The sequence below is a fragment of the Nyctereutes procyonoides genome, unplaced genomic scaffold, assembly GCF_905146905.1.
Source record: "Nyctereutes procyonoides isolate TBG_1078 unplaced genomic scaffold, NYPRO_anot_genome, whole genome shotgun sequence".
Taxonomy (NCBI): domain Eukaryota; kingdom Metazoa; phylum Chordata; class Mammalia; order Carnivora; family Canidae; genus Nyctereutes; species Nyctereutes procyonoides.
The window spans coordinates 39,774,012-39,788,931 of NW_026575146.1; the positions used below are offsets into that span (position 1 = coordinate 39,774,012).

At 39.1% G+C, this 14,920-nt stretch overlaps 1 protein-coding gene across 5 annotated transcripts in view; it reads left to right on the top strand.

Annotated features, from left to right (window-relative positions):
* The window catches only part of TUT7 (terminal uridylyl transferase 7), a 67,256-nt gene extending 54,389 nt beyond the window's left edge, over positions 1–12,867 (top strand). For all 5 annotated transcript variants that reach the window (XM_055312070.1, XM_055312075.1, XM_055312074.1 and 2 more), the window contains one exon: positions 10,217–12,867. In XM_055312070.1, the coding sequence (XP_055168045.1) occupies positions 10,217–10,284 (68 nt within the window). In that variant the 3' untranslated portion in view covers positions 10,285–12,867. The remainder of the gene's footprint in view (positions 1–10,216) is intronic.
* Positions 12,868–14,920: the final 2,053 nt, after the last annotated feature.

Consider the following 14,920-nt stretch of genomic DNA (forward strand, 5'->3'; position numbering starts at 1 on the left):
GTAATGCAGAAAAGAAAAGAACAGTTAAAGACTCAAAATAAACAGAGGGGACAAACCGAATATGGTCAGTGAGGGAGCAGAGCGGCAAGAGAGCTGGCTCCCAGAGTCAAGTGGACAAGGGGCCTCAGAGAAGGGATTTGTGGGAATCACTGCTGCAAAGTCTGGTGCAGTGTAAACTGCATTTGGCAGTGCACAAGTCACTGGTGACTCTGGAGAGAGCCATCCCTCTGGAATGGAGAGGACAAAAACCTGACTGCAGGGGTTTCTGGTGAGAAGTGCTGGAAGAATGGTTGCAGACAGCCGAACCTCAAGCTATCCCCCCACTGGCCTGCTGGCCTATGAACAGATGCTCAGAGGGAGGCAAAACCGGGAGGCTCTTCCTTTCTCTGGTGCTTCAAGAGTGCTTTCAAGTTGGGAAAGAGAAAGGAAACTTGAGAGGGAAAAGGAAAAACAAAGTAACTTTAACATACAGGTAACTTTAACATACAGAGGAACTTTTTCAGCTTTTTTTTTTTTAGTAAGAAGGGATGAAACTCTAAACTCGATAACAAATTTTCTGAGTTCTGGCCTGCAAACACCTTTTGTAACTTAATTTCTCTCTCTCTCTTCTTTCTCTCTCATTCTATTCGATAAAGTAGGTTAAAGAAGGGAAATTATATAACCAAATAGAGCATGTCTAGTCTTTTTGATTGTACAGTTTATGTGAGAAAAGTTTCTGAAATTTTAAGACTTCATTGATACAACCAGACATTTTTTGTATGTACAACAACCCACAGATTTTATGCTCAGCTTTTACATATTGCATATGTCATTGCTGATGTGAAAACACTGTTTCTAGCTTGGAGAGATGCTATTAGTTAGACTGTCAAGAGACAAAGCTGTCTGTGCCCTCCATTATTGAGAAATAGCACTCCCAGCCCTGTTTGAGATGAACCAGGGCGCCGTGATTGCACCCTGGGTAAGCTCTGAAAGCTCCTGGCAAGGGATGTCTGGTTCCCTCTACTCTGAATGTTGTTAACAAGAGAAAAATAAATGGAATTGTTAAATTATTTAGCTACTTCTGTTTCTGTCAGTATGGAAATAAAGTATCTCAACTATAATACAATAATCTAAATAGAAATAGGCATTTATTTTTATGCTACATGAATTTTAGGGTTTTTGTGTTTTTTTAAATGATTGGAGAAAACATTTAAAGTGGCATCAGATCTTCACAGTTACAATTTAAGATCCATAGGTATTAGTTTGGTATAGAGTGAGGTCATATGACTCAAAAGAGAAAGAACAAGAAATCTTCAGAGAAGTACCACCCTTCCCTAAAAAGGGAATGGTGGGCATAAAGGTAAAGATGCAGGAGGCTTGATGAGAAAATGCAGGAGCAGCTGTTTCCTGGCAAGATTTTGTAATTGTTCCTGGTAGGATGCATGGACGGATGTAAAAATGAGAAAATTTCTAGTGGGAAACACCCTCCCCCCCAATCAAACAGAAGTGAAATGGAACTGGGGCCTTGTGAGACAATTTGATGGACAGCAAGATCAACCAAGACAGAGGAGGCCGGCCAAGGCGCTGCCTCTTAAAGCCAAGTATGGGAAATCCACTGCAGAGCTCGAGGTTGCTTCCCATAGATCCTCTGAGAGTTTGAGGATCACAGAGTTACCATATATAAACAAGCCAAAAGAGTGTTGTTTTTACAAGCTTCAGCCTTGAACAGATATTTCCAGAATTTTACACAGAGGAAAAATACTGATCCTTGCTTAGTTGAGATGTTCCTTTTGCCAAGGGTAGGTGGTGAAGAAGAGCATGGCCTCTGCTGTCAGATTGCAGGATAGGATTTCTAGCTTTGTGGTCTTGAAAAACATGCTTAGTCTCCACTTACTCAGTTTCCTCATCTGTTACAAGGGGATGATAATACCTGACTTGTAGGCGTGTTGAGAAATCCATGTAAAAGCACTTAAAACAGCACCTGCGCGTAGCGGCCAGCAGAGATTTGTAGGGGTGGTGATTGCATTGATACCCCTGCATGGCGTCCATCGGCATGGCTCCTGCTGAAGGTTTTACACATCTTGAAAGTAGAAGTTTATTATGATTGTATGCTTTTTTTTGTAAGGGGGGGAAGAATACAGCTGTTGGGCATCTGAACAAATACCGGGAAATGGCATTATCAATTGACAATAAGGATTTCTGTAATTGTCTTCTGCATAAGAGACTTACATATTTAAAATATCTTAAGCAACTGTAAAACTTAAAACTTGAATTTACTACAGAAGAAGAATTATTATGATAAACATACCTACTTTATACGAGAAAAAAAAACATTTTTAGGTGGTTAAAATCTATCTTAAACTCTTCAAGTAAGTATACAACAGCTGTTAAGACTTGTCACATTTTTCCACAATAAATTTACCAAAATTGTCTATATTATAAATGTGAACTATGTCTCAACTGTAGGTAGTATTAAATTTCCCCAGACCTCTTCTTTTCCACAGAACTAGGTGACAGACAGGTGGTTTTCTGTTGGTAGGATAGCCCCTCTTCTTTTCCATCATCCATATTGACCTCAGGCAAGAGACTAGGTTCTCTGAGCTTCAGGTGGCTCATCTAGAGAAGGGCTCTAGCCCCATTTATGTAATCAAATCTGAGGTTAAAGCACCCAGCCTAAAACAAGCCATGTTCTCTTTCCTTATGCCTCCTGCTCCATCCCTTTCCACTGTGCCACATCTAGTCCTTAGCTACCAAATGAGAGAGTAGTGAATAGAAGAGTCCATGAATTCCCTCGTTCCTCATTGACTCCCCTCCTCCTCATACACACAGCTGGCATAGTGCCCTAGATGTTCAGTGAGTTTTACTGATGAGAGGTGTATTCATTTTGAAAGAATAAAGAAGAATAAGTGGAAGAATGGTGAAGAATAAGAGCTTTCAAGTCAGACATACTTGAGTTTGAAATACAGCCCAACCATCTGCTGGCTTTTCACACTTCTCTGTGCCTCAGTTTCTTTAATAAATTGGGGCTGACACTTCACAGGGCAGTTGTGAGGATTAATTTCCTATCCCTAAAGCTCTTCTCACAGCACCTGGCACATATTATTCCTCAATAAGTTATCACTGCCTTGTTACTGTGTAAACAGTCTCCTGCCTCACTGTTCCTTCCCTCTTCTAACAGAACAAATAGATAGATCATCGAAATTTGTAACAAAACAGGAGTATGTGGAGGTTGTAGGACCACAGTGATCAACTAATTTTCATGCATAAGGGAATTACTCTGGTTTACATATAATGATTTATTCAGTATGAGAATCTCAAAAAAAAAAAAAACCTAACATTTCTCTATTCCTTAACCCTCCCTCTTTTTGCAAAGAAAAATTACATTTCAAAAAAAACTACATTTGTCTCTTCATTTATTCCATTTTAATCTCATGGTTTGAAATCTTTATGACAGTAAATTTAAAGTAACAGAAATAGGGGTGTCTGGCTGGCTCATTTGGTACAACATGCAACTCTTGATCTCAGGGTTGTGAGTGTGAGCCCCACGTGGCTCAGCGGTTTAGCGCCACCTTCGGTCCAGGGCCTGATCCTGGAGACCCAGGATCGAGTCCCATGTCAGACTCCCTGCATGGAGCCTGCCTCTCCCTCTGCCTGTGTCTCTGCCTCTCTCTCTCTCTCTCTCTGTGTGTGTGTCTCTCATGAATAAATAAAATCTTAAAAAAATAAAAAAAATCTTTAGTGAAATAAAATAACAGAAGTACCTTTGCAAACAATATGGGTACAGATCATTCTTATTGATACCCTTCTTGATATTGTATGAATAGTGTATGAATAGTGTATATATACCAGTGTATGAATATACCATTATTTATTAATCATTCCTTATTAATGGACTAGCTTTTTTCAAATAGTTGGTATGTCAGGTCCTCCAAAAATATTTTTGCTTTCATATTCTTTCCCCAAAATGTAGAAAACCCATATATATCATATATTTTAAGTTGATCTCTAAATTTTTCACTGAAATTGCAAAACATATAATTCGTAGGTTTTATTTTTTAAAATAAATGTTGACTTTTTTTAAGATTTTATTTATTTATTCATGAGATACACACAGAGAAAGAGGTAGAGACACAGGCAGAGGGAGAAGCAGGCTCCATGCAAGGAGCCCGGTGTGGGACTCGATCCCTGGCCTCCAGGATCACGCCCCAGGCTGAAGACGGTGCGAAACTGCTGAGCCACCTGGGCTGTCCAAATGTTGACATTTTAAAATAAAACTTATCAATTAGCCTTAAACATATCAGATGAAATTAATATATATCACTGCTTTTTTATATGTGCCACCCATTCATTTACAGCTCTTTAACAGGCAGAAATTTTACGTCATCTTACTTTCTTCCTTGAACTCCTTTGTTTTACTTCCACCTTAAGATGGTATATTTTTATCATATATATTTAAAGCATTTTAGGGGTGCCTGGCTGGCTCAGGGGATAGAGCATGAAACTCTTGATCTTGGGGTTGTAAGTTCAAGCCCCACTTTGGACATAAAGATTACTTAAAAATGAAATTTAAAAAAGTCAGATTCAAGCATTTTATTGATCAGGATATCCTCCTTATCTGCAACAAAAATATTTCTATAAATTGGATTTTTTAAAAAGATTTTATTTATTTATTAGAGAGAAAGAGCATAAGCCAGGGGAAGAGGGAGAGGGAGAAGCAGAGTCAGTGCTGAACAGGGAGCCCCATGTAGGGCTTGATCCCAGGACCCCAAGATCATGACCTGAGCCAAAGGCAGACGCTTAACTGACTGAGGCACCCAGGTGCCCCTATAAATTGAATTTCTTAAGCTTTGTGTCAGTCTGTAAAAATTTCTTCTGAATTGAGTTTTTGTGTTAGAATATATAATTGATCAAAACAAATGTTATAGTTTTTAAAAATTGCCCTTTTTTATGGGTGAAAAAAATTTTATGTTTACATACTAAAAATGACTGCCGTTTAATGAGATAGGTGGGATTTTCCCCAGGCATTCATGTATTTTTGGATCAATACTACATACTACAGGAATTAAACAGTATTCCTTACATTTTTACTCCAAATTTTTTTTGTCTTTATAGTTAGCAAACATCAAGAAAGTCCATTAGTGTTTATGATAGCATATTAAAAATAATAAATATACTTTCTTTGGGAATGGAAGATGTATTACAACAGTGTCACTCAGTTATTGCCGTTCCTTTTTAACTAAGTGACCAAAAATTACATAGTAATGTATCATCAGGATTTTTTTGTCATGATCATCAGCCATCAATGTAATTTTACAAAAGTTAAAAATTTGGAACTTTTATTAGAGGCATTCACATTTACCACAGACAGCAGCATTTCATTTGCCTTCCTGTCTGCTCAGGTTTTTTCCCAGAGCCATGTACCACATTAAGATTGAGATGAGTAGGAGACATGCCAAGGAACACTGGCGTGCCTCCTGAGAACCAGCTAACAGCCTTAGCCACAGAGGCATTCTCAGAAAGAATCCAGGTAGACATGAGGCACTGCAGTTAAGTCCCCTTAAAGCTCCCTGCCCGCTCATCTTATTCAGTTGGCTCAGGAATACATGTACCCAAGTTTAAAGAGCACTGTTTATATCAAACACTCCCAGGCATATTTGCCTAGTTACTTCCTCAGGATAAATTCCTAAGCAGTAGAATGATAGCTGAAAAAAGTACACACCTTCTGGCAATGACACCAGTGACGCCAAAATGGATCATTGACCATCCTAGAGAGCCCCTGACTGCCTGTCCCCCAGACCCTCACTTCACGGGAATAGCCTTTTTGTCCATCAGCTTGTATTCTCCATTGAAGTCTCCTGTTTTTCACATGTTCTCATCTGTATTCATGTTCCTGTCATTGTATGTTTTAATTAGGTAATTCGTCTTTGTTTATAGCCCTTTCCACATGGAAATCCATTCGTGCTTTGTCATATGTGTTCTATCCTTCACCCTGATCACTCCTATTATTCCTTCAGCCTCATTTTTTATTTGATTTGCTCTATAGGCTGTTGGTTGCTTGTTGGTTTTAGTAGTTTCATCTAGCCAACTTTTAGGTGATTTCAAGTCAGGCTTATAGAGCTATAAATTTCATGTTCTTCCCCCCCAGATTACATACAAGTTCATCCATGTTTTATTTCTAGTGGTTTTAGTATTTTTACATGCACATTGTTTTTTAAGATTTTATTTATTCAGGAGAGACACACAGAGAGGCAGAGACACAGGCAAAGGGAGAAGCAGGCTCCCTGCAGGGAGCCCGATGTGGGACTTGATCCCAGGACTCCAGGATCACACCCGGAGCCAAAGGCAGATGCTCAACCCCTGAGCCATCCAGGTGCCCCTACATGCACATTTTTTATATGAAATTTCTTCAGGTATGATGAGATTTGTTTTTTGTTTGTTTGTTTTTTTGTTTTTTACATATGGGATGTAGTAATAAGACTATTAGTACTCTTCTTAGAAAAAAGTGGTCTCCTAACATTTTGGGGAAAATATAAAGATACAAATATAACTCATCTACCAGAGAATTGACCTTATTTTATTTCACATTTTCGATCTTTTTTCAATAAAAGATCATTAAGATGGTCGAAGTACCCTTTGACTACCATCCCAGACCCACTCCATTCTTCATGTCCCCTTCTACCCCAGAGGCATCAGTTATTAAGAGTTCAGATGTTCTCCAAGTTTAAACTTATGTATGTATCCTTTAACATCTATGGCCTTGGTGAATTTTTTAATTTAAATGGTGTATACTGTATAATAATGTTTTGTACTCTCCTTTTCCATATCAATTTAATGAAGTGATTTTGAAATTTATATATATTGCTGTATATAGTGTGAGTTTTATTTTCTTTCCAGTATTCCATGTATGAATATAGGATGTATTATCCTTTACCTAGCACGTGAGCATTTGGATTGCATTTGGGTTCTTGCCATTATAAACAGTGCTGTAGTGAACATTCTTGTCTGAGTCTCCTTCAGCAAGTATGAGATATTCTGTATAGCTTGTGTATCTAGAGAGCAGACTGTTAAGTCATAGCCTATGTGCATTTTCACCTTAGTTAAATATTATCAGGTTATTAGTTGAAATAATTGCCACTCCCACCAGCAGTGTTTATTTTCACAAATCTAATGGGTGAAAATCTTTTGGTGTTGTTCTAATGTATATTTTCTTGACTGGTGATGCTATTTATTAGCCAATTAGAGTTATTCTTCTTAAATTCTCTGTTCCTATCATTGCCCCTTTTTATATGTTTGTTGACCAATTGGAGTTCTGTGAAATCCCTGTTCCTATCGTTTGCCTATTTTCCTGTTACTTTATTATTTCCTTATTAATTTGTTAAATGTTCTTCATTTATTCTGAATACTGCTCCTTTACATACATTCCAGATATCTTCCTCCAGTTTATTTTGTTTTTCAACTTGTGTCTGTTGCCACTCCAAAGTTTTAAATTTTGAGATAATCATTGATGGATTTTTCCATGGTTAGTTTTCATGTTCATGTAGCTCAATGATTTTAAGGTCATCTTTAAGAAAATATTCCCTGAGAGATGCCTGGGTAGCTCAATGGTTGAGCATCTGCCTTCAGCTCAGGGTGTGATCCCGGGGTCCCATATCAGGCTCCCCGTGGGGAGTCTGCTTCTCCCTCTGCCTATGTCTCTGCCTCTCTATGTCTCTCATGAATAAATACATAAAATCTTTAAAAAAAAAATTCTTCCCTAAAAAAAAAAAAAAAAATTCTTCCCTGAGTTTCATAAACATATCCATCTATAATATCTTCTAATAGTTCTAAAATTTTATTTTTTCTGTTTGGATCTTTAACCCATCTGGATTGTGTGTAAAGTATGAGGTATAGTAAGCTAAATTTGTTGTCCCTTGAATGAAAAGTCAACCTCACTTTGGGCAATTCAGAATATCAAAGATTTGTTGTCTATAGACCAGTCAATGCTCTAGAGTTAAATAACACAGGAGAGTGCTTTGCTTCTTAGTGATATCACTCATTTTTCACTGTGAGTTAACTGTCTGGATGCTCTGCTTTGAAAAGTTTGCTTCTGGAGGGCATAAGTTTCAATTTGCATACTTAATGTTTGCTTTAGTCAATGTAGATAAGCAAAATGAATAAAATAAAATTTATTTATGCTTCATTCTGGAGCATAATTACTATTTAGGTTTGGCAAATAAAGTCTTCCCATGTTTTCACATCAATGTACTAATAACAGCTAACATTTATTGAGTACTTTCCTATGTGCCAGGTACTGTTCAGTTGTTTTACCTGTATCAATTTATTTAATCTTCAGAATAGCTCCAAGCAGGTAGGTATAATGGCCCACATTTTTTTTTAAAGATTTTATTTATTTATTCATGAGAGAGACGGGGGCGGGGGGGCACAGGCAGAGGGAGAAGCAGGCTTCATGCAGGGAGCACGACCTGGGACTCGATCCCGGGTCCCCGGGTCTCCAGGATCACGCCCTGGGCCGAAGGCAGCGCTAAACCGCTGAGCCACCTGGGCTTCCCTAATGGCCCACATTTTGCAGATAAGGAAAATGAGGCACCAAACATTTGATTGATGGGTTTTTTGTTTGGTTTTAATTTTTAGTGGGTTTTGTGTGTGTGTGTGTGTTTTTTTAAGTAGGCTCCATGCCTAGTGTGAAGCCCAATGCAGGACTTAACTCACAACCCTGAGATCAAGACCTAAACCGAAATCAAGAGTGAGGCACTTAACCAACTGAGCCACCCAGGCATCCCTTTAATTTTTAGTTTAGTTTTGTTTTGTTTTATTTATTTATGATAGTCACACACAGAGAGAGAGAGAGGCAGAGACACAGGCAGAGGGAGAAGCAGGCTCCATGCACCGGGAGCCCAATGTGGGATTCGATCCCGGGTCTCCAGGATCGTGCCCTGGGCCAAAGGCAGGCGCCAAACTGCTGCGCCACCCAGGGATCCCCTAATTTTTAGTTTTTATGAAAATACTATTCATGTGGTTTTATAACCTTTTGACATTATCATCCGTCTTTGCAAACCTAGTATTCCATTATGTCCATCATATATTCATTCAGTCATATCACAAGTTTTGGACACATAAGTTATTGGCATACTTTTATAAGATTTTTATGATTATTCAGTTAGCAAAATTCCAACCCACCTCTCTTGTCCTTCTGATCTTTCAATTTGGTAGTCAAAAGTTGTTTTAATATGCATTTCTTTGATTACTCACTGATACTTAATGTTTTTTATATATACTCATATGCTTTTTCCCTTTTCCATATATTGCTTTTTATCTCCCCAGCTATATATTAGTGTTCCTCTTTCCCCTGTTGACTTGCTTGAGTACTGAGCATAGCAAGCCTTTCTCATAGGTGAAGGTGGTATGCTTAGGAAACCTCCTGACCCCAAAATTATATAAATATTCGCTACTCCTTATATTCTGATGCTCTTATATTTAATTCGGTAATTCACTTGGAATTGGGATGGAGAGGAAGGATATGTTGTGGGAAAGAAAACTCTCCCCTCCTCCCAAAATGACTTGACATGGTACCAGCTATTGAACAATCCATACTTCACCTCATTGGTTACAAATGCAACGTTTGTTATATACTCCTTTCTTAAATGTAATCACTTAAGAATTTCTGTTTTTCTTGTTTCATTGATCTATTTGCTTACACTCCAGAACAAAACTTATTAACTCTTTTGTAGTATGGTTTTAATTAGTAATCCACATTTCTGTCCTTTACCTGTAAATACAATAAATTTCCTTTTTTTTCTAAGTCATTGCTAGAATGTCACCACTCATGGGTTCATATCTGCAAAGTAATGATGCAAGATATTTCTTTCTAACCAAAGAATTTGTTGCAATCTGTTCTTTGTGGTTGTAAATGAAGGCACTGCTATGCAAAGTGGAGGTTTGAAAAGTCCACCTGGCCCTCTGCACCAACATGGAAGTAGTGAACATGCTAGTGTATTAGAATGATGTCACTCTAGCAACTTGCTTGCATTTAGAAAGAATTTTGACTAGGTTTGTGTTTAATAGATCATGTTCCATACATACCTTTTTTATATCTAGTCTGCTTACTCAATTCACAATAAGTGACCAATCCCAGTGGGAAAAGTTTCTGTAAATAATTAATAAGTAGTAATTTTATGGCTTTTTGATAAAGTAAGGCTTGTTTTATTTATGTTGGGTTTTGTTTTTTCCCCCCCTCTAGGTAGCCTTTCCAGTAAATATATGACTCAGGGAAAAGCCTCAGCGAAGAGGACCCAGCAGGAATCATGAGGGAAGGAAAAAATGCAGCACTCTAAATGGCCACTCAGGCGTTCCCATTCACTTTGAAATTAGGTTCATTTCACAGGACACAGCAGCTTAGATCAGGCTTCAACTTAACATTTAAGGGAAATGTCAGATTTTTTTAAACTTAATGAAATTGTTAATGAGGAAAAAAAATTAATATAGTCTCACCTACCACAAATCCCCATAGATGTAAGATTTTAAGAGAAAGCCATGATGTATTTATTTAAGCCAGGTTTTTTTTTTTTAAGCCAGATTTAAAAAAAAAAAAAATGGGTAACTGTGGGCCAGTATTCAGTGAATACAATTTCATGGTTTTTAATTCTTTAAAAGCACACTAAAAGTGATGTGCTGATAAACCCTGAGTAAATTAACCCTTTTTTTCACCTATAAATCCCTTTTTTGTTTCGAAGAGGGGAAATTATATTTATTGTTGTTTACTGAATCCTTGTGTGAAAGCATATCAAATATGTGTGAACTGCTACTACTGTATTTACGATTTACAAACCTTATTTTATTGGTATTTGTAGAAGTGACAATGAGAACTTGAGTACCTATTTATGCGAGCCTTCTGTGAGTCAGCAGCGCCACTGAGGGACTCTGGGGTTTTTTCCCTCTCCGATTTTAAGAAAGTTGACATAGAATTACTATGCTCATAAAAATGAAGTAAGGAAAACAAGTAGTCCTGCTTGCTGCTAAAAACATTTTCAAAGGAAAAATGACAAAAGAGAAGTGCTTTTTACTTTTTATGATACTCAGAAATTAGAGTGGAGTACTTTTAAAAATCCCTGAGGATTAAAGAGGCCATCTCCACCAATCACAAGTTTGGTTGGTGTCCTTTTCCGTCTGACTGGAACCCTCCTGGAACTGTTTCTATAACTTCACAAGCCCTCCAGAAGTAGTATGTGGTCAGAACTATGCCTCGGTTTATTTATCATTTTGAAATAAAATCAAAATTTCAACCTGTAATTTTATCCACATTACTTTCTAGCGAGAGTCCTAAATTTCATAAGGAAACCAGATGGGAGTGAGTACAGATCTGCTCCTCTTTATCTCTTGCTCCCTATACTTGTGCTCAAGCAAATCTACTGTTTGTTGACCCCACTGTGTGCCAACCACTGGGAATGCCCACAGGAGAGGCACAGACTTGGCAGGATGAAGACAGCGAAGGATGGGGAGGGTGTTTGCTGGGCAAGCATTCCCAGTTAGGAGAGTCCTTCCTTTCACCCACTTACAGACATGCTCCAGTTAAAGAAGAATCCTATCAAAATTACCTACAGAATTTGGGAAGTTGTGGTAGAAAAGACTAGTTCCTTACTCATTTTGAATGAACCCAAAGTCCAGAATTAATCTCGTGAATTATGTACCCTGGGCAGAAGCTTGCTTTTCTGATTTCACCTGCCTTCAGCATGAAAATGAGCTTGACTTGGCACACAATTCTTGTCACACTTTCTTTGGAAAGCCTATTTATTAATGCTGTCTTCTGGCATACTAGTAGAAATCGGAGGCCAGCCTAATTTTTGTTCCTTTGTAGGTTTTATTTTTCTGGTTGGGTGCTTCAGTGTTTATTTATCCCTATAAGTTTTATGTTAGTCACTTTTGTCTAAAACAAAAAGCGAATCCCATGTATCTCCCTAGTCCAGTTTGGTTTTTTTGGTGGTTGGTTTTTTTCAACTTGGGAAAGTATGTTCTTAATTTTTTTTCTCAGAAAACCTTTTTCCTTTTTCAGTATTTCTTTATTATTCTTTTCCTTCATGCCAGGAAAACTTAAATTTAATCTCTACATGACTGGCCGGATTTGGTGTTCATTCTGCTGTTTGCTCTCACATGAATTTTGTCATTTCACTTCTAATCATCCTCACTTAACTCAGCCACCTTCCCTTTTCCTCTCATTCAAGTTTATTATCTTCCTTTTCATGGAAACCATGAAGAATGTTTAAAAGCTTCCTACATTTTATTCTCATTCTTGTGGTAGATTTCAGTCCCTCACACTGGCCCAATGGGACAGTGACCAGTATTTGCCAGGCCTGGAGAATGGATGGCGCCAGTCACAGTCCCTTCCCCAGCTAGGGGACAGGTGCATCTGCTCCATGCTGAGGCCTGCTCCCAGGGCATAGTTATCATTCGAATGCAGCTGGCCTGTCCCTCCACAAATTTCACAAACGCTCCACTAGCATGATTTCCTTTCTTCTTTCTCTCGAGTAAACAAGAAAATGAAATCTATTTTTACAGCCCCAGTCCACACTTTCTAATCCCTTGCTCAGTGGGTACTATTATCAACAATCTGCACACAGAGATGTTACTAAAATGTTCTGACATCACTTCAGTTTACTTTTCATTTTCAAATGTGTTTCACAAATGATTCTATTTAAAATTAAAAAAAAAAAAGTTTCCTAAGTGGGGAAAAAAAAAAAATCCTGGGTAGATAGGTCGATAGAGTTCATAGCAAAAAGAAAAAAAAAATTGTGGAAACCAGTCAATTCAACAAAGTCCCATAAAACTGTAAAGATGTGCTCAGTATTTTTTTCTTCAAAAGCAGGTATGTTTAGACAACAGTCAAGAATTTAGCATGCTGGGGATCCCTGGGTGGCGCAGCGGTTTAGCGCCTGCCTTTGGCCCAGGGTGCGATCCTGGAGACCTGGGATCGAATCCCACATCGGGCTCCCGGTGCATGGAGCCTGCTTCTCCCTCTGCCTATGTCTCTGCCTCTCTCTCTCTCTCTCTCTCTCTCTCTCTCACTGTGTGCCTATCATAAATAAATAAAATAAAATAAATTAAAAAAAAAAAGAATTTAGCATGCTTCCCTGGGTGGAATTCTAGACTTAATTAGGGTCTGGGTCTGCCGGTTTTCCAGCTGAGAGTGTGACAGTCCCCCCTAACATCATGGCAGTTCAATTTCCTTGCCTATAAAATAGAAGTCACACCTGCCCTTTCACAGAGAAGTGAGGCCTTAATAGGAAAAACACTTTTTGAAATGTCTAAAACTCTTGAAACTAAGGCCCAAAGTGCAGCGTTGAACATTTCCCCATATAAAGTTTTTAACCTATTGGTGGAAATCTAAAAGTGGTTGCCAACTCCATCTATAGTTACCATACCCTCCTCATGACACCCCAGGACAGCTGCTGCCCTGAGATAAGGGAGCCCACATATTTCTTAATATAGTCTTGAAAACCTTCTTTTAATGCCAGTTTATCTGAGGAAGCTGCAGCAGTTCAAATAACATTAGGTATGCCTGACCCACTAACAAGTAGATTATGTGCCTTACCACTCACATGCAAAACAGCCAACCAAGTTAAAAACTGAGTAGTGTGTCTTAAATAGATGAAAGATTTAAACATACATGGGGATCCTGAATCCAAATTTAGTACTAGATTTTTAAAATCTTTTTCTAATGCACTATCCTAAAAGGCCAGAGTTTATGCATCATTTTTAAACTAGCCATCCTACTTAAACTAGCTCCTGCCTACTCAGCCTAAAATTGTGAGGCTACTATGAGACAGTGTGCCCAAGGGTGCTTTTGAAACCTATAAAATGCTACACAACTACCTTACGGTATTTCAACAAGAATGATACATGGCATCTTTTTTTTTTTAACATTTTATTAACACATTTTATTTTTTAGAGCAGTTTTTGGTTCACAACAAAATTGAATGGAGAGTGCAGAGTTTGAATATACCCGTCTACCCCCCCCCCCCCGCGCCGGCCCATTTGAGCCCAAATCCTCCACCATCGACAGCCTGCACCAGTGCGGGGTTATTTGTTACAAGTGAGGAACCTACGTGGACACAACATTATCACCCAAAGTCCATTGTTTACATTGGGATGCATTCTTGGTCTGATATGTTCTATGGGTGTGGCCAAAAGTATAACGGCATGCATATCCACCATTGTATCAGTTTCACAATAGATGACCTCTTTAAATATCCACGAAAAACTAGCAACGTTTATTGAGTTGCTGGTACACCCTTCTAAGGGCCTTTCATTTCATCTGTGCCAAATCACCCAGCTCGTCAGATGCGGCCAAGACACTCCCAACATATTACCATCTCCTATCCTCACCGTTTGCTAACAAACGGTGAGGCAAAGAGGGCCATTCCCTTACCGTCACGGAGATAGAACTACTTAAGGGAATTTTGAATCATCCAATCCTGTAGGCTTCAGGGGGGTGAAAGCTAAACTGGGCTCTAAAAACACGCTTCACTGGTTAGTTCTTTCCACACTGAAACACTGAGCAAGACGCTATCCTCCCCAGCACCACCCCCGCCGCAGCTCCTTTCCCCCTACAAGCGCGGCCACGAGAAAAGCCACCTCTGTCCTCCTGTCCTCCTGTCCTCCTGTCCCCTCCCGAGTCCTGTCTAGATCTCTCCTGCGTTCCTGGGCTCTCCACTTACCAGGCTTCCTCCGTGGACCTGGTGTAATGCAGAATTAAGAGGCAGAAGCCCTCGCGCGGCCCCAAGGTCGCACAAACAACAGGTGTCCACCAAGCTTATTCAGTGGTTCCCGCCCGAGTGCTGCAGAGCGGCCCAATCACACCCTCGGACTGGGCTGGGTTCCAAAGCCAGCGGCCCCTAGAAGCGGAAGTTACGGGAGCACCATCCTCCAATAGCCCCTGCAGTACGGCGCT